Source organism: Salvelinus alpinus, chromosome 5, assembly GCF_045679555.1.
Source record: "Salvelinus alpinus chromosome 5, SLU_Salpinus.1, whole genome shotgun sequence".
In the NCBI taxonomy this organism is placed as follows: Eukaryota; Metazoa; Chordata; class Actinopteri; order Salmoniformes; family Salmonidae; genus Salvelinus; species Salvelinus alpinus.
The window spans coordinates 61,628,142-61,646,051 of record NC_092090.1 but is presented as its reverse complement, the minus strand read 5'-3'; the positions used below and the strand labels follow the sequence as shown (position 1 = coordinate 61,646,051).

The following is a 17,910-nucleotide window of genomic DNA, read 5'->3' as shown; positions in this document are numbered from 1 at the left end:
ATTTGTGATGGCCACTCCAATACCTTGACTTTGTTGTCCTTAAGCCATTTTGCCACAACTTTGGAAGTTTGCTTGGGGTCATTGTCCATTTGGAGGGTCCATTTGCGACCAAGCTTTAACTTCCTGACTGATGTCTTGATGTTGCTTCAATATATCCACATCATTTTCCTCCCTCATGATGCCTCCTGCAGCAAAGCACTCCCACAACATGATGCCGCCACCCCCGTGCTTCAAGGTTGGTGTTCTTCAGCTTGCAAGCCTCCCCCTTTTTTCTCCAAACATAACGATGGTCATTATGGCCAAACAGTTCTATTTTTGTTTCATCAGACCAGAGGACATTTCCTCAAAAAGAACAATCTTTGTCCCCATGTGCAGTTGCAAACCGTAGTCTGGCTTTTTTTATGGCGGTTTTGGAGCAGTGGCCTCTTCCTTGCTGAGCAGCCTTTCAGGTTATGTCGATATAGGAATCGTTTTACTGTGGATATAGATACTTTTGTACCTGTTTCCTCCAGCATCTTCACAAGGTCCTTTGCTGTTGTTCTGGGATTGATTTGCACTTTTCGCACCAAAGTACGTTCATCTCTAGGAGACAGAACGCGTCTCCTTCCTGAGCGGTATGATGGCTGCGTGGTCCCATGGTGTTTATACTTGCACACTATTGTTTGTACAGATTAACGTGGTATATTCAGGCGTTTGGAAATTGCACTCAAGGATGAACCAGACTTGTGGAGGTCTACAATTTTTTTTTCTGAGGTCTTGGCTGATTTCTTTTGATTTTTCCATGATGTCAAACAAAGAGGCACTGAGTTTGAAGGTAGGCCTTGAAATACACACAGGTACACCTCCAATTGACTCAAATTATGCCAATTAGCCTATCAGAATCTCCTAAGGCCATGACATCATTTACTAGAATTTTCCAAGCTGTTTAAAGGCACAGTCAACTTAGTGTATGTAAACTTCTGACCCACTGGAATTGTGATACAGTGAATTATAAGTGAAATAATCTGTCTGTAAACAATTGTTGGAAAAATGACTTGTGCCATGTACAGAGTAGATGTAAACGAGTTTCAAAATAAAGTTATTTGTTTCTGGCCATTTTGAGCCTGTAATCGAACCCAGAAATGCTCATGCTCCAGGTACTCAACTAGTCTTTTGGCCAGTTTTACTCCTTCTTTAATCAGAACAACCGTTTTCAGCTGTGCTAACATAATTGCAAAAGGGTTTTCTAATTATCAATTAGCCTTTTAAAATGATAAACCTGGATTAGCTAACACAACGTGCCATTGTAACACAAGAGTGATTGTTGCTGATATTGGGCCTCTGTACGCCTGTGTAGATATTCCATAAAAAATCAGCCGTTTCCAGCTACAATAGTAATTTACAACATTAAAAATGTCAACACTGTATTTCTGATCAATTTGATGTTATTTTAATGGACAAGAAATATGCTTTTCTTTCAAAAACAAGGACATTTCTAAGTGACCCCAAACTTTTGAATGGTAGTGTATATATTTTTTTATTTTTCCGTTATTTTACCAGGTAAGTTGACTGAGAACACGTTCTCATTTGCAGCAACGACCTGGGGAATAGTTACAGGGGAGAGGAGGGGGATGAATGAGCCAATTGTAAACTGGGGATTATTAGGTGACCGTGATGGTTGAGGGCCAGATTGGGAATTTAGCCAGGACACCGGGGTTAACACCCCTACTCTTACGATAAGTGCCATGGGATCTTTAATGACCTCAGAGAGTCAGGACACCTGTTTAACGTCCCATCCGAAAGACGGCACCCTACACAGAGCAGTGTCCCCAATCACTGCCCTGGGGCATTGGGATCTTTGTTTAGACCAGAGGAAAGAGTGCCTCCTACTGGCCCTCCAACACCACTTCCAGCAGCACCTGGTCTCCCATCCAGGGACTGACCAGGACCAACCCTGCTTAGCTTCAGAAGCAAGCCAGCAGCAATATATATATTTTTTTTTACATTGGTGCAAATAAAGGAAGAAATTAAAAGGGTTGGAAGCCACTTTAGACAAATAAGATGAACTACAGAGCAAATGCCTGTCTGTTCCACACACTCAGCTCACCAATGCTTCTGTGCTGTGACCCACCAAAAGCTTTTGGAATTCTACTTTGACACAATGAATAAACAAAACTTGGTCTTTAACCACAACCGAAAACAAAATCAGCCACAACCCACCATTTGGTAAACAGTGGACTATTCCACATGTACTCCAAACTCACAGTCCTGAAAGAAACAACACTTCACTGAGGTACATACACATGCATGTATTTTCAGTTCCTTTATAACAACTTATAGAGGGGTAAATAACAATATGAATATGAACAATTAAAGAAAAGAAAACAATGCACATTTCATAGTATAAAATTGCATAAATTATATGAAAGAAATAGACCAATAATTGCATGATTTCCCTAAATAAAAGGTATCAAAAAATAGAATTTATTGCCACATCAATATTATTCTAAAGTACACAGTAGTAGTAATATCAAAATTATTCATTCATCTTCGTAATATTAATTACAGTACCATAGCTAGAGTAAAAACCTGTGTTTTATTTGTGTACAACCCACTATTGGCAAAAAAAAATACACAGTTTTTCCCCAATAATAACTTTTTTTTATGTGATTCATTGATACAAAGCACATCAGAGGGAAAATATTCCTTCAGAAGCATTTGTGCCGGTTCTTTAGTGTGTTGTTTCTGTCCTGAAGGTTTTTCCTTGGACAGATAGTTACAGCCTGAGACCAGAACACCCCAGCAGCCAGGAGATCCCATCTAAGACACCAGACAGAGACTCTGCTACTGTGTCCTGAACCTGGAAAGAGACATGGCCAAATATAAAGGGTATTTCACACAGACAAGACAGACACACTACACAGACAGACAGATAGACAGACTCACCATCCAGGGGTTGGGCAGCATGGGCAAGCAGAGTCTCTGAGCCATATCCACACAGGGGGTTCTAGTACTATTGGAGCTGGTGGTTCTGATCTGGTCTGGTTCCTCTCTGGACACACAGGACAGGACCAGGAGGGGTCTGGAGGATGAGCCTAAGGCAGGGTCCACCAACGCCTGGATCTGAGCCCACTCCACCTCCCCCTCATAACCTAATAGGAGACAGACACATCATGTGGTGACATTTTGACAGGGCAGTTGTAGAGATGTTGCCATAAACAGCTGCATAATTTCTAATGCACGGCATGACACATACAGTTGAGATTGGAATACAGAAAATCGTGATTACATTGTGTCACAAATAAAGAGTAAGCATCTGCTAAATGACCAAAAAGCCTGCAAGGAGACAAGGCCCTAGGGTTGCAGATGCAGGCGATAGTAATGGAATGGGGCTTTGGGCTCACTTTTCTCTGGCTCGGCAACAAGGCCCTAGGAACAGGAGCAAGTATGAGGAATGTAATGGAATCTTGCTATTACCTCTTCCTGGCTCTGCGTTGGCCACATAGATGAACCCATCCACCGCCTGACACACTTCCTGGACCTGAGGGGTGGGGCTAAAATGTGGGTGTCCTGATTGGTCCGTTCCCTCCTGGATGAAGAGTTTGTTGCTGACACTCTGCTGTTCCGTGCGGGCTCTCTCCCTCTCGGCCCTGTACACACCACCACAACGGGTAATGGTAGACATATACACACACGCATGCACATGAGCGCCATTGCAATACCTTGAATGGTAACACTACATCCCAAATCAGTCATAGACGGACAATACTGATAACACTAACCTGTTGGTTGAGTAGAGAGTCAGAATGTTGAATTTGTGCTGGTTTTTGTACACGTAACTAATCCCAGATCCAATACCTGGAAAAAACATTGGTTTTGTTTAGTTGGTGAGCCCCCACCAAAAAACAACGGCTTTAGGTGGGCCGCCCACCACAGCACAGAACTTGGCAACTGCTTCTGGTTGGTCAGTACTAGTGCAGGATGGTTTTACTACGGTTCGCCATGTAATGTACCTAACTTACCTATTCAGCATTCAGCTGTTGAGATTATTGTAAGCAAATACAATTCAGGTAACACCAATATGGTGGATGTTTATTGTAACTGTGTCTATTTAGCTTTCGCCTGCAACAGAACGTCTCGAGGAGGTTCACCCTGTAAAAGGATGGATCAGAGAGGACAGTGGGTAACCCACCGTTGATCTGTCTCTGGGGTATCCCTGCTACAGGGAGCACGTCTGGGGTGTTCATGAGCGTGGTCACCATGGAGACATCCAGCTGTTCCATGCCGGGGCCAAACATGGCGTAGCGCGGCTCAGTGGTGGTGGGCACCAGCGACTGGAGGAAGGAGGTCACAACGCTGTATGGCGGCCTCTGGGGAAACCATTGCTGTCTGCAGGCTGGGTAGCCCTTTAGATAACTAAGAAGAGACAGGCAATTGTTACTTAGGTAGGCAGGGAGGGACAGTTCCATTGCTGAAGTGAGTGACTAATACATTTGGACGACCAATGACTCAAGCAAAATGTCTTGACAAGTCTTGACTTGTATGGCCTCCTGGAAAATCAATCTACCAACCAAATGCATTCACAATCTTTCCATAGCCTGGGTACTAGACTACATATGCTTTCGACAAGGCTTCATTACTTAAATTTTTGTCATTTAGCAGACATTCTTATCCAGAGCATCAGTCAGTGCATTCAACTTAGGTAAGATTACCAAATATCACAGTAAATCCCTGTCTTCCTCATGCATTACAATACCAGAGTTTCAGAACAGTACCTACTCTGTCATGAAGTCATGACCTGGCTTCTCCATCTCCCCCACACACAGAGGAGTGTGTAAGGCCTCTAACCGGGGCATGGTCACATGGTTGATGGAGGGCCATTTAGGCATGTCCCTGACCAGAAAGTATCTCCATAGTAAGGGATCTCTGACCATAGCCCCCCAGTAGCTACTAGTGGCCCCCAGACGACAGAGGTCCACAGGAGACAGTAGGGTCATGATCAGGAACTGTAGGTCCACCTGTAGTGAGAGAGAGGGATAGAGGAGTGAAGAATTGAATCTGCTGGTTGATGATGGCGCATACGATTGTTTTGATGAGTCATAAGCACCACCAAACGAAAGAAAATGGACTTGGACTACCTGAACTGGTCCAATAAGTAAGGCTCTGGCCTAATAGGTTACCCACCCAATGCATATGGATGACCAGTACATTTCTCAAATTAAAATATTACACGTTACTTGCCCTATACTCACTGTATGTTATAGCATTTCTCATTTGTTGTAGGTTACCCTACAACAACAAAAAATCTAATCTTGTGAAGTAGCCACCTGGCTTTCATAAGGCCTGTATCTTACGGGTAAACAGTCCAAAAAGCACGGCGAGGTATCTTCACTGGTGACTTCTGCTGCATGCGCCTGACCATTGACGTTTTTCCTTGCATTGAAGTACTTCTCTCGGAACTGTCTGAGACTTCGTATAACTATAGATTCGTCGCGCTGACTTTCCCCCGACATCTTGCTTTTGATTTGGTAAGAATAATAATGAGTCTGTGCTGTCCTCTATGTGCTAAACATTTATCAAAGCTCAAATAGGGTGCTAGCTACTGTGAAAAGCGAAGTTGACAACGAAGCTGAAGTTTCTTGTAGTTAGCAGTTCACCCACTTCCTTGTTGTTGGCGTGAAAGAGATGCATTGTGGTTATAGTACTGTGCAATACGTTTTACAACTCATTTTGAAACCAACACAGTATTTATTTTCAATGACGACATAAAATTAAATGAAAAACATTTTCCTTCAAAACGAACAACACAGAGATTCTCCATTTAAATGCATACTATCAAAATATCAAAGTTTCCATCACTGGGACATTACTCCTTGTCAAAGTGTGGGCAAAAAAATTATGTTTTATAAGTGAGAAAAAGAAGTTGCATATTACAAAGCTGATATCTTAAACAAAACTGTACATACTCGAAAATGTTCATGAATCCATCAGTCTCCAACTCTGTGTATTCCCCACCTTAACTTTTTTAATATATATTTATATAAATGCAATTAATTTAAAAAAACAAAACATTAAAAACAAATAAATAAAAACAGTTGCTGTGCGATGTCTCATTACCAGGTGGATTATCATTAATCTTCAAACGATCTTTGTTTTATTTTTTGTAACAATGTGTTATTTTCTTAATCTTTTAATATTATTATTCTACCACATTCTCAGAGCATAACACATGCCTGTCCAACAGTCCAGAATCTAGAAGATAAGTGCTTCTTTCAGGAGACAGAGAGAATAAAATTTCATTAACAGCCATCCATACCCTTGCCCCAACCTTCACCACCTATGTCGGCCGGAGCCTTTCAGAACGGGAAAAAGTTGCTCCTAGAAACTGATCTAAGGTCAGATTCCCCCTCTCTTAATGCTTAGCATTACAATTTGGGGTTTGATCATCTGATCCCATATCAGTCCCTATGGGCAACTTGTACACAGAGCCCTCCCCATTTCACTGTAAGATACTAAGGATCTCCTTGGCATTCTCAGTGTTCCAGCCCTGGCCCTGAAGAGGGCCCTCACAGGCCAGCACGTATTTGTGCAGGATCTGTGTCCCAATGTCCCGGAAGTGGAGTCGGTCCTCTTTGCGTTCTGTGGAATCAACGCTGCAGTCCTCGTACTTCACTGCCCAGAAACACATCTCCCCGATGTACATCATCGTCAACAGGTGGGTGTCTGAAAAGATGCCTGTTGGAAAAACAAAATAAATCAGACGTGTTCTCATCCCTTGATAAAAGAATAGTCAACAAAACAAGCATGTAATATAGATGAAGTGAAGAAAAAGGTTGTCTTGATAATGTCAACTAAACAAATGTGTAACATTGGCACAATATTAAAAACAAGCCATAACAATCCAATGATGCTTACCTTCAGCCAGGAAGTTGGCAGTAGCAGAGTCATGAAACACCACCCCGTCGTTGAGCTTCACAGAGTTCCTCACCTGCAGCATCCTCATCAGGTAGCGTACACCCTCCTGAAGACACTGAAAAAAGACATAACAACAAACAGAATAAACAGGCACTCTGCTAGTGGTAGGAGCACTGAAATTCAAGTCATGCTTGCTATATCAAGTTAGAAGTTGGCCAAATGAGTGGAGGTGCCCTTACCTTGAGGAAAGTGGCCTTGTTCTTCTTGATCCACTGCTTGCGTTGGTGGAGGGTGTGGCAGTACATGTAGAGCAGTGCTCCACGTCTCCAGTAGAGGCACTCCAACACCTCTAGCCCCAAGACTGACTGCACCTGGAACAGGGAGAGCTGTCAGTTAACAATAGTGTGTGTGTAATAATATTTGGAAGATAGATACACAACGCAGAGACAGAGTACAAGAATATAACTAATGATCAATGTAAAGTGTTTTTTCTGTAATAGGGAATTATTGATCAATGGTTCAGAGACATGGGAGGAATATGTCTTCTGAAATAGGATACTTGTTATTTGGCCATTGGCTAGTTTTATTGCAAGGAATACTAATTGGTCAACCACAGGTTAGGGCTGGGTCTTAAAACTACATGCTGTTCCTTTGTTCTGTGGTGAGAGAATAACTGGAGAACCACTGACAGAGCATCACTGAGGACAGGGGAGAATGACCATCTACCGCCCTGTATGATTTGTTCTCTTTGAATAAACCTATTTTCCTCCCCCTGATTTGCCTTGGAGTTTGTGTTATTGAAGAATAACAAATTGCTAACAAGTGTAAAGTTACTATTTTCTTGTAGTGAACAAAATACTCTGTGCATATGAGGACCGTGGCACTTGCATTGCCCTTCATGATGGGCTGAATCTCTTGCACACACCTCTTGGGCCGGTGCCAGCCTCCCTGCCAACACCTCTGGCTCTGTGAGGTCCTGCAGCAGCTGTTGGATCTTAAAGGGCGAGCAGTCCTCTGGGAACTCCTGGTCCACCAGCTTGTTCTCCTCATAGAACGTGATGTCCAGGATCACCTACACACAGAACAATACACACTAGTCTCATTCTTCACTTCAACACAAATACGATTTGACAATTATAGTTGTGCAATTTATCCATTGAGGTCTGGTGTGCTTAATCACCATATTCATTTACAGATTTTTGGTTAACATTTGACATGTATCACATACCACCTTCAACTCTAACGCAGGTGAATTGCAGACTTTTTGTAGAGCCTAATTTGTCCACAAGCTGTTGGCCAATTCTTCCATCAATAAGGCAAAGGATGCAAGAAAATCTCTGTCTCTCCACCTGGCTCTTTTCACCAACCTATGTCTACAACTTTGCTATGGTAGGTGGGGATGATGTGGATAACTCAGACAGACTGTGGGTTGGAAGTTATGTCAATGTTGTCAGTAGCAAATGTGTCAAGTCACGGTTTATCACTGCACTTTGAAATTAACAATCAAATCTTTTGAACTCTTCTGATTTCCATATTTGTGGCCTAGCTCCACTACTTTTTTGAAGTCCATCATTCTGTCCTTTCATCTTTGAAAGTAGTCACTGATCTATGGTCTGACAGGTGAAAGGATGAAAACATTGCATTCACTAACAGATCAGTGATTGAGTTGCTTCTAGGAAGTGAGGAAGGATACATAGTCAGTCAGAGGACACTGGTCAGTTGAAACTTCCAGCATCAAGGACAGAGAAGTGTGCATGCGCTCTCACACCTTCAGGCTAATTTAAGCTCATGTCATTGGATGACAACTTAATACAATTGAGTACTATCATCCTATTTCGAACAACAGGTGGAACATTCTGTGCAGACACAAAGAGACATTTGGGGGAATTTGCTAGTGTCGTGATCCAGCCTGAGAATGCCATATATCTCACCAAAACAGAATGGTAACAATTTCCTTTAATCAGATATGTAGGGAATTGAATGATAACATTTGAATCTACACCTAGCCTAAAACATTTTGTCCAGAATCTATCTAGAACAATTATATTTAATGAACTGCAATACCTGAGTGTAATCCTGAAGCAGTTTAGGCAGACTGCTACTCTCTCCCCCTTGTCTGTAAAAGCTTTTCAACTTGTCTAGTATCGCAGAAGCATTCTGTAAATAGTCATCATCTAGGAGAAAATAAAGTATGTTAAGGACATATTACAGGCCTATATGTAAACAGGGCATCTTATGTTTACAGAGTTCAATGTATCAATTAAAGTGTTAGATATGATCAGTGTTTATGACGACTATGACTTTACAAAGTCGTTTCACAGAGAGTGGCATGATGGCATATAATGTAAGGAACTTCCCCCTTGAGTTAGTCTGTAAAAAAACAATGTACAATGGTGGACATAGGCTATGACAGACTAGAGTGTAGACTAGAGACTAAGTATTACTTGTATCACATAATAAACATTCGTTTAGCGACACCTATTTTATTTTACCAGAATCAGTAGTGTATGCAGTGCCTAATGTCGAAATCACTTGTAACACGCAGTCAGAGAGATGGTAGTAAATTAAATTGGATAATTGTCCATGAACCCAAGCTACACAACGTGGAATACGTGAACCTTGCTAGGCTAGCTAATCCATGGAACATAGCAGTATTTAAGAATAGACTAGTTAGAAAACAGCTTGAACCACTAACGTTGGGTAGGGCCCGGGTTGGTGTGCAGTTTCTGCAGCCAACTAGTTAACGTTAGCTAACGGTTTCTCTCCTGATTCAGCGGATCTGGACAGAAGAACATCGCTGTTTGGTTGTGGCAAGTCGATGGGTTGTGTTGAAGTTGTTATTTAAACTAACGTTACAAAGGGCATTGTGAAATCTAGCTACAATACTAGTATATGCATTGAATGTGTCATAAAGTAAATTATAAATGGACCATAGCTCGACAGCATCTTTGTCGACACGTGAAGTTAACGCTGTTAGTTAGCTGGCTATACGCTAACGTTACCTAACTAACGTTACCTAGCACAGAATTAGCTACCAAGCTTGCTCGCTAAAGCTAACTTAACTAGCTAAATCACGTTAGCTACGTAGCCCAGCAAACCCACCTAGCTAGCTAGTTATCTAGCAAACGTATGTTTTGTGTCATAACTATGGTTTAGGGTTGTTGCAATACCAAGGTGACCACGAAGTAACGCGGCCTTTTTACGCCTGCTACGTTCGATTAGTATAGTAGCTAGCTACGACATTGGTCAAGTGTATATGGTATTAATTAGGTAGCACTAGCTAATGTAGCTTAGCTAGCTAGCGGAAAATAGCTTTCAACTGAACACGAGGTGAATCAACGCGACATTACCTTTCTTGACAAATTATCACGGTAACTTTGAGTACACATACCTTGTTTCTCAGATCTGAGACTGGCGCACTTATTGTCCAACTCAAAAATCCTTCTCTCCAGCTCAAACCCCTGTCGTCTGCAGTCGTCCGCCATGACTAAACACACTGTCACGTGACGCTATGATTATTCACGTGATGAAATGTCTTCATTTGATTTTCTGCGGCACTTTGATCCACAACATGTTTGCTCCAAATATATCCATGGATTTGTCCACTCTGTCAATTTCATATAATTATGTTCTTGGCGATTGCATTTATATAGTGCAGTCAATGCTGGTTTAGGGAACCCACAGTGAAGGCTTGGTCCAGCAAAGAACATGTATAACAAAATGAATAGTTATTTTTAAATCGGTTGATAGCATATGGGCTAGGCTAGAACAAAAGCCCGCGCACTCGGACCCATGAGTGGCTAGCAGCGAAACAGTTAAATTATAATGAGCTTCGCCGAGCCTCTGTCTCTCCTCCGCTAGCCCCGCCCCGTACACCCTTCTAGTTTCAGTGTCATTTAACCAGCTGGGATCACACACACACACAACACAAACGCCCGGTAGCCCACGTTGCTCATCATTTTGAAGACTGGTGGTTAGCTCCAAAAACATGGCGGCCCTCAAAGTATTGTCAAGAGCGGAGAATTTATTATTGAAAAATCTATCTGCCACCTGCAGACCCAATTTGAACTCCATCACCCATTCCATGTTCAAGGTCAGTATCAAAATGCGTCAATGAAATAACGTTAGACTAAATACGAATAGACCGCTATATAGCTAGCTAACTAGCTACAGCGATTGGGAGACTTTGCCTGCTTGGGACACATAGGGCACCTTCAATTTTAACCCCTAAATTGAAATCCAAATTCATTATTTTCATTTACAGTATAGGCTTGCCCCATAAAATATTGGATGAAGTAGCTAATGTTAAGCTACCAGTAATGATGATAACTTTAATAAATGCACGTGATGTTTGGTGCTTCCATTCCATGCTATTCATCATAGGTATTTCCTGGCTACAGATTGTACACCAGACAATGTGATGTAACCAAATATGTTTTTACCCATATCTGGATGTTACAGGTTTGCCTATGCAAAACGTCTCCTTATTTTTCTTCTTAGCTGGTATTGGCAATACTTTCTTTGTTCTCGATTCGGCCAAACATGTACACTACATGACCAAAAGTATGTGGACACATGTTCATAGAACATCTTATTCCATTTTAAGAAGAGCAACTGTAGAAATAAGCGGGGGTTATGACTTTGTGCCTGTGGTAACTAGGGACGACCAGGCACAACTCCGATATAAAGTGTTTTTCCTCAAAGTTGCCAGGATGTCACGTGTCCTACTTATATCAGTACACTTGTAACAACCTGATTTTTGTTAACCAAATTCGACACTCATTGACCTCCATACAAAAACTCCTTGCTTGGTGTGTGAAAAAATAAGAAGAAATAACACCAAAATCATGGGCATTCATATGGAGTTGGTCACCCTTTTGCTTCTATAACAGCCTCCACTCTTCTGGGAAGGCCTTCCACTAGATGTTGAAATATTGCTGCGAGGACTTGTTTCCATTCAGCCACAAGAGCATTAGTGAGGTCGTACACTGATGTTGGGAGATCCGGCCTGGCTTGTAGTGACGTTCCAATTCATCCCAAAGGTGTTCAATGAGGTTGAGGCCAGGGCCCATGTGCAGGCGAGTCAAGTTCTTGCGCGCCAATCTAGACAAACCGTTTCTGTATTGACCTCGCTTTGTGCACAGGGGTATTGTTATGCTGAAACAGGAAAGGGCCTTCCCCAAACTGTTGCCACAAAGTTGGAAGCACAGAATCGTCTAGAATGACATTGTATGTTGTAGCATTAAGATTTCCCTGGAACTAAGGGGACTAGCCCAAACCATGAAAAACAGCCCCAGACCGTTATTCCTCATCCACCAAACTTTACAGTTGGCACTATGCATTGGGGAAGGTAGCGTTCTCCTGGCATTCGCCAAATCCAGATTTGTGTGTCGGACTGCCAGATGGTGAAGCGTGATTATCACTCCAGAGAACGCGTTTCCGTGTCCAGTTGCAGGTGATGCGTTTGAATTTAGAAAATGCTCTGTTATAAAAAATAAATCTATTATTTGCTCCATGAAGTAATCCAATAATGTGTATGCCACCATCTTGTCTATTTCAAATCTTCTCCCGAAAGGAAGTGGCGAAGCGAGAGGGACAATTGGGCCAAAAATCTGTCTTATTTCTTTTCTTTTTTTCCCCGCTCACCAAGCGAGGAGTTTTTGAATGGTCAATGAGTGTCGAATTTGGTTAACAAAAAATGTAATGGCTTATTTGTCTAATGTGGCTTATTTGATTGAATAGAAGTTTCGTAATGATTTGGTTGTTACAAGTGTACTGATATAAGTAGGACACGTGACATTCCGGCAACTTTGAGGAAAAACACTTTATATCGGAGTTGTGCCTGGTCGTCACTAGTAACCACAGGCACAAAGTCATAAACCCTGCTTATTTCTACAGTTGCTTATCTTAAAATGTGATTTTGAACCTAACCTTGACCACACTGCTAACCTTACGCCTAACCTAACCATGAAAGCAACATTTTTACGATATAGCCAATTTTTTACTCTGTGATTGTGGTAACTAGTGGAAATCGTTGTGCCTGTTGTTCTATTGTCAACTAATAATTTGACACGTGAATGTGGCCAAAGATGAGACATCAAAACTATGAAATAACACATATGGAATCATGTAGTATTTTAGATTCTTCGAAGTAGCCACCCTTTGCCTTGATGACAGCTTTGCACACTCTTGGCATTCTCTCAACCAGCGTCACCTGGAATGCTTTTCCAACAGTCTTGAAGGAGTTCCCACATATGCTGTGCGTTGTTGGCTGCTTTTCCGTCACTCTGCGGTCCAAACCATCTCAATTGGGTTGAGGTCGGGTGATTTGTGGAGGCCAGGTCATCTGATGCAGCACTCCATGCTAATTTCTCTATCAACATCTTTTTTTGTTGAGAATTTGGCAATACATCCAACCGGCCTCACAACCAAAGACCATGTGTAACCACCCCAGCCCAGGACCTCCACATCTGGCTTCTTCACCGGCGGGATCGTTTGAGACCAGCCACCCGGACAGCTGATGAAACTGGGTTTGCACAACCAAAGAACTTCTGCACCAACCGTCAGAAACCATCTCAGGGAAGCTCATCTGCGTGCTCATCGTCCTCACCAGGGTCTTGACCTGACTGCAGTTCGACATCGTAACCGACTTCAGTGGGTAAATGCTCACTTTCGATTGCCACTGGCATGCTAAAGAAGTGTGGTCTTCACAGATGAAGCCTGGTTTCAACTGAGATTCTTTGAAGAATCTCAAATATAAAATATATTTTGATTTGTTTAACACTTTTTGGGTTACTACATGATTCCATATGTTTTGTCATAGTTTTGATGTCTTCACTATAGAAAATAGTATAAAGAAAGAAAAACCCTTGAATGGTACTGTATTTTTTTTTATAACATAGCATTTTCTAAATTCAAACTCACCACCTGAGACTGGACACATACATGTTTCCCAGCATGTTAGCTATTTAACCTATGTTGGCTGGCTACTGTTATAGCTACTATAACGAGTCTGTCACCCTTACACACTCACATGACCTTGGTTGAGAAAGGACTTAGGATTCCAATTTAATGTGACCAATTGTTTGTTTTGCCAGTGCCACTGTGTTCATTGTGTACAGTAGCTAGTTCCTATTGAAGACACTCCCCCAGCTAGACTGTGTGAAGAATTCACCTCTACCAATGTAGTATAACTCAGAAGCCCAAGAATGTTTCCATTGCGTTGCAACCCAGTGCCCCCGGACTCTTTGCAAGCCATGTGCACTAAAAGGACAGCCAAAATTAGAGGCACGTACAACTGTAGTGCAGAACAGTTTCTGTACACTGAGGTGTAGTCTACCGGTAGTAGAATAGAAAATAAAGCAATGCCTACAGTTCTCCAATAAGGGTATTGTTAATCTTGTCAATGTTTGAATTTCTGTTTATAGAATAAGTGAATTTGAGTGTGTACAGCACATTACATAGCCAAGTAAAACTATGCACTTCACATCAACGGAGTTGTGTGGAGACATGAGTGGGCGGAGTGTACCTCCAACTACATCGAGTCGCTGTCAGACGATACGAGGGAACAGTCGGTGGTTGTATTTAATTAAAGTTTTATTAAAAAGTATGGATTTCAGCAAACAAAGAAAGGCACACCACAACCGAGGACAAACATACGAACACGGTAAAGGTTTAAGAATGTATATTTTTGAAGTATCGACTGCATAGCGACTCGGAAGGAGTCGGGAGGTTCATTGCAAAAACTCTAGTCTGCTACTCTGTGGAGGAGTTTAGGTACTTTGCTACACACTACAATGATTAGGGAATTACAGTCATTGACACAATGCCATTTAATGTTCTATGCATTTTATTGTGCATTCCATTACCAATAGAAGTTAGCCTCTCAGTAATCCTATAACATGTTGTATTGTTTGTGTTTTGACCTCCTTTAGTCACATGTAATGCAGTTGCTGCTGTGTGTTATTTGTGCCACAATACAGTGTGTGTAGACTGACCCTAAGATAAGGTGTTGTAGGTTATAACAGTAAATAAAGCTAATGGTCGTTTATCTTCCTGAAAGGTTCCATCTAGGTCAGCCTGGGTATATACCCTTTAAAGGCCCAATGCCATTTTTTTTTAAATCACGATAACAAATATTTTCTCGGTAACAATCAAGTACCTTAATGTGATTGTTTTCAATTTTAAATGTTCAAAATTTAAAAAAAATGGACATTTCTCAAGCAGTAGTTTTGTTACGACTGGGAGTGGTCTGATTGAGTTTTTCCCTCCCCTATCTAGCTGTTATTGACAGGGAGGTTTGGAACTATTTCTTGTTGGTCTATCAACTCATTTACCGCCTGGTGTATACAATTTCACAGTATTATTCCATCTTCTATAGTGTGGACCTATAAAACACAGAACTGTCACGTTTTTGACTTCACTGGGTCTTTTAACACAAGATGCTGGTCCCAAGGTTTACCTATTTTGGGAAGTTTTTTTCCCTTCTGGGATCATATTCCTTCCACTTGATTGGCCATAATATCTAATTCATTTTTACATGAGCTGAGGGCAAAGTTGAGCCATGTATGTCAAATGACAGAAATCCATCATACTCATTTACATTTACATTTAAGTCATTTAGCAGACGCTCTTATCCAGAGCGACTTACAAATTGGTGCATTCACCTTATGATATCCAGTGGAACAACCACTTTACAATAGTGCATCTAACTCTTTTAAGGGGGGGGGGGTTAGAAGGATTACTTTATCCTATCCTAGGTATTCCTTAAAGAGGTGGGGTTTCAGGTGTCTCCGGAAGGTGGTGATTGACTCCGCTGACCTGGCGTTGTGAGGGAGTTTGTTCCACCATTGGGGTGCCAGAGCAGCGAACAGTTTTGACTGGGCTGAGCGGGAACTGTACTTCCTCAGAGGTAGGGAGGCGAGCAGGCCAGAGGTGGATGAACGCAGTGCCCTTGTTTGGGTGTAGGGCCTGATCAGAGCCTGAAGGTACGGAGGTGCCGTTCCCCTCACAGCTCCGTAGGCAAGCACCATGGTCTTGTAGCGGATGCGAGCTTCAACTGGAAGCCAGTGGAGAGAGCGGAGGAGCGGGGTGACGTGAGAGAACTTGGGAAAGTTGAACACCAGACGGGCTGCGGCGTTCTGGATGAGTTGTAGGGGTTTAATGGCACAGGCAGGGAGCCCAGCCAACAGCGAGTTGCAGTAATCCAGACGGGAGATGACAAGTGCCTGGATTAGGACCTGCGCCGCTTCCTGCGTGAGGCAGGGTCGTACTCTGCGAATGTTGTAGAGCATGAACCTACAGGAACGGGTCACCGCCTTGATGTTAGTTGAGAACGACAGGGTGTTGTCCAGGATCACGCCAAGGTTCTTAGCACTCTGGGAGGAGGACACAATGGAGTTGTCAACCGTGATGGCGAGATCATGGAACGGGCAGTCCTTCCCCGGGAGGAAGAGCAGCTCCGTCTTGCCGAGGTTCAGCTTGAGGTGGTGATCCGTCATCCACACTGATATGTCTGCCAGACATGCAGAGATGCGATTCACCACCTGGTTATCAGAGGGGGGAAAGGAGAAGATTAATTGTGTGTCGTCTGCATAGCAATGATAGGAGAGACCATGTGAGGATATGACAGAGCCAAGTGACTTGGTGTATAGCGAGAATAGGAGAGGGCCTAGAACAGAGCCCTGGGGGACACCAGTGGTGAGAGCACGTGGTGCGGAGACAGATTCTCGCCACGCCACCTGGTAGGAGCGACCTGTCAGGTAGGACGCAATCCAAGCGTGGGCCGCGCCGGAGATGCCCAGCTCGGAGAGGGTGGAGAGGAGGATCTGATGGTTCACAGTATCAAAGGCAGCCGATAGGTCTAGAAGGATGAGAGCAGAGGAGAGAGAGTTAGCTTTAGCAGTGCGGAGCGCCTCCGTGACACAGAGAAGAGCAGTCTCAGTTGAATGACTAGTCTTGAAACCTGACTGATTTGGATCAAGAAGGTCATTCTGAGAGAGATAGCAGGAGAGCTGGCCAAGGACGGCACGTTCAAGAGTTTTGGAGAGAAAAGAAAGAAGGGATACTGGTCTGTAGTTGTTGACATCGGAGGGATCGAGTGTAGGTTTTTTCAGAAGGGGTGCAACTCTCGCTCTCTTGAAGACGGAAGGGACGTAGCCAGCGGTCAAGGATGAGTTGATGAGCGAGGTGAGGTAAGGGAGAAGGTCTCCGGAAATGGTCTGGAGAAGAGAGGAGGGGATAGGGTCAAGCGGGCAGGTTGTTGGGCGGCCGGCCGTCACAAGACGCGAGATTTCATCTGGAGAGAGAGGGGAGAAAGAGGTCAAAGCACAGGGTAGGGCAGTGTGAGCAGAACCAGCGGTGTCGTTTGACTTAGCAAACGAGGATCGGATGTCGTCGACCTTCTTTTCAAAATGGTTGACGAAGTCATCAGCAGAGAGGGAGGAGGGGGGAGGAGGGGGAGGAGGATTCAGGAGGGAGGAGAAGGTGGCAAAGAGCTTCCTAGGGTTAGAGGCAGATGCTTGGAATTTAGAGTGGTAGAAATTGGCTTTAGCAGCAGAGACAGAAGAGGAGAATGTAGAGAGGAGGGAGTGAAAGGATGCCAGGTCCGCAGGGAGGCGAGTTTTCCTCCATTTCCGCTCGGCTGCCCGGAGCCCTGTTCTGTGAGCTCGCAATGAGTCGTCGAGCCACGGAGCAGGAGGGGAGGACCGAGCCGGCCTGGAGGATAGGGGACATAGAGAGTCAAAGGATGCAGAAAGGGAGGAGAGGAGGGTTGAGGAGGCAGAATCAGGAGATAGGTTGGAGAAGGTTTGAGCAGAGGGAAGAGATGATAGGATGGAAGAGGAGAGAGTAGCGGGGGAGAGAGAGCGAAGGTTGGGACGGCGCGATACCATCCGAGTAGGGGCAGTGTGGGAAGTGTTGGATGAGAGCGAGAGGGAAAAGGATACAAGGTAGTGGTCGGAGACTTGGAGGGGAGTTGCAATGAGATTAGTGGAAGAACAGCATCTAGTAAAGATG

General features: G+C 43.4%; 3 protein-coding genes across 5 annotated transcripts in view; 1 reads left to right on the top strand and 2 right to left on the bottom strand.

Annotated features, from left to right (window-relative positions):
• Positions 1–2,271: 2,271 nt before the first annotated feature.
• fbxo4 (F-box protein 4) lies at positions 2,272–5,652 on the bottom strand. Of its 2 annotated transcripts, none has more exons than XM_071402554.1 (7): positions 5,334–5,652; positions 4,759–4,997; positions 4,172–4,395; positions 3,762–3,837; positions 3,457–3,629; positions 2,926–3,131; positions 2,272–2,839 (listed from the first exon to the last, which is right to left on the bottom strand). In XM_071402554.1, the coding sequence occupies exons 1-7, from the start codon at positions 5,490–5,492 to the stop codon at positions 2,756–2,758; spliced, it is 1,161 nt and encodes a 386-aa protein (XP_071258655.1). In that variant the 5' UTR covers positions 5,493–5,652; the 3' UTR covers positions 2,272–2,755. The 2 variants fall into 2 exon arrangements, with proteins under 2 accessions (XP_071258655.1, XP_071258656.1); XM_071402555.1 differs by lacking the exon at positions 5,334–5,652 and adding an exon at positions 5,232–5,253.
• Positions 5,653–5,707: 55 nt separating this feature from the next.
• On the bottom strand, positions 5,708–10,686 carry LOC139576437 (RAB7A-interacting MON1-CCZ1 complex subunit 1). 2 transcript variants are annotated; one of them, XM_071402557.1, is made up of 6 exons: positions 10,286–10,686; positions 8,959–9,068; positions 7,820–7,966; positions 7,134–7,265; positions 6,895–7,009; positions 5,708–6,714 (listed from the first exon to the last, which is right to left on the bottom strand). In XM_071402557.1, exons 1-6 carry the CDS (start codon positions 10,377–10,379, stop codon positions 6,479–6,481), a joined length of 834 nt encoding a protein of 277 aa, XP_071258658.1. In that variant the 5' UTR covers positions 10,380–10,686; the 3' UTR covers positions 5,708–6,478. The 2 variants fall into 2 exon arrangements, with proteins under 2 accessions (XP_071258658.1, XP_071258659.1); XM_071402558.1 differs by having other exon boundaries at positions 7,134–7,259; positions 10,286–10,620.
• A 101-nt stretch (positions 10,687–10,787) lies between these two features.
• oxct1a (3-oxoacid CoA transferase 1a) overlaps positions 10,788–17,910 on the top strand; it is a 138,113-nt gene continuing 130,990 nt past the window's right edge. The window contains exon 1 of the mRNA XM_071402553.1: positions 10,788–10,987. Within this exon, the coding sequence (XP_071258654.1) occupies positions 10,883–10,987 (105 nt within the window). The 5' untranslated portion in view covers positions 10,788–10,882. The remainder of the gene's footprint in view (positions 10,988–17,910) is intronic.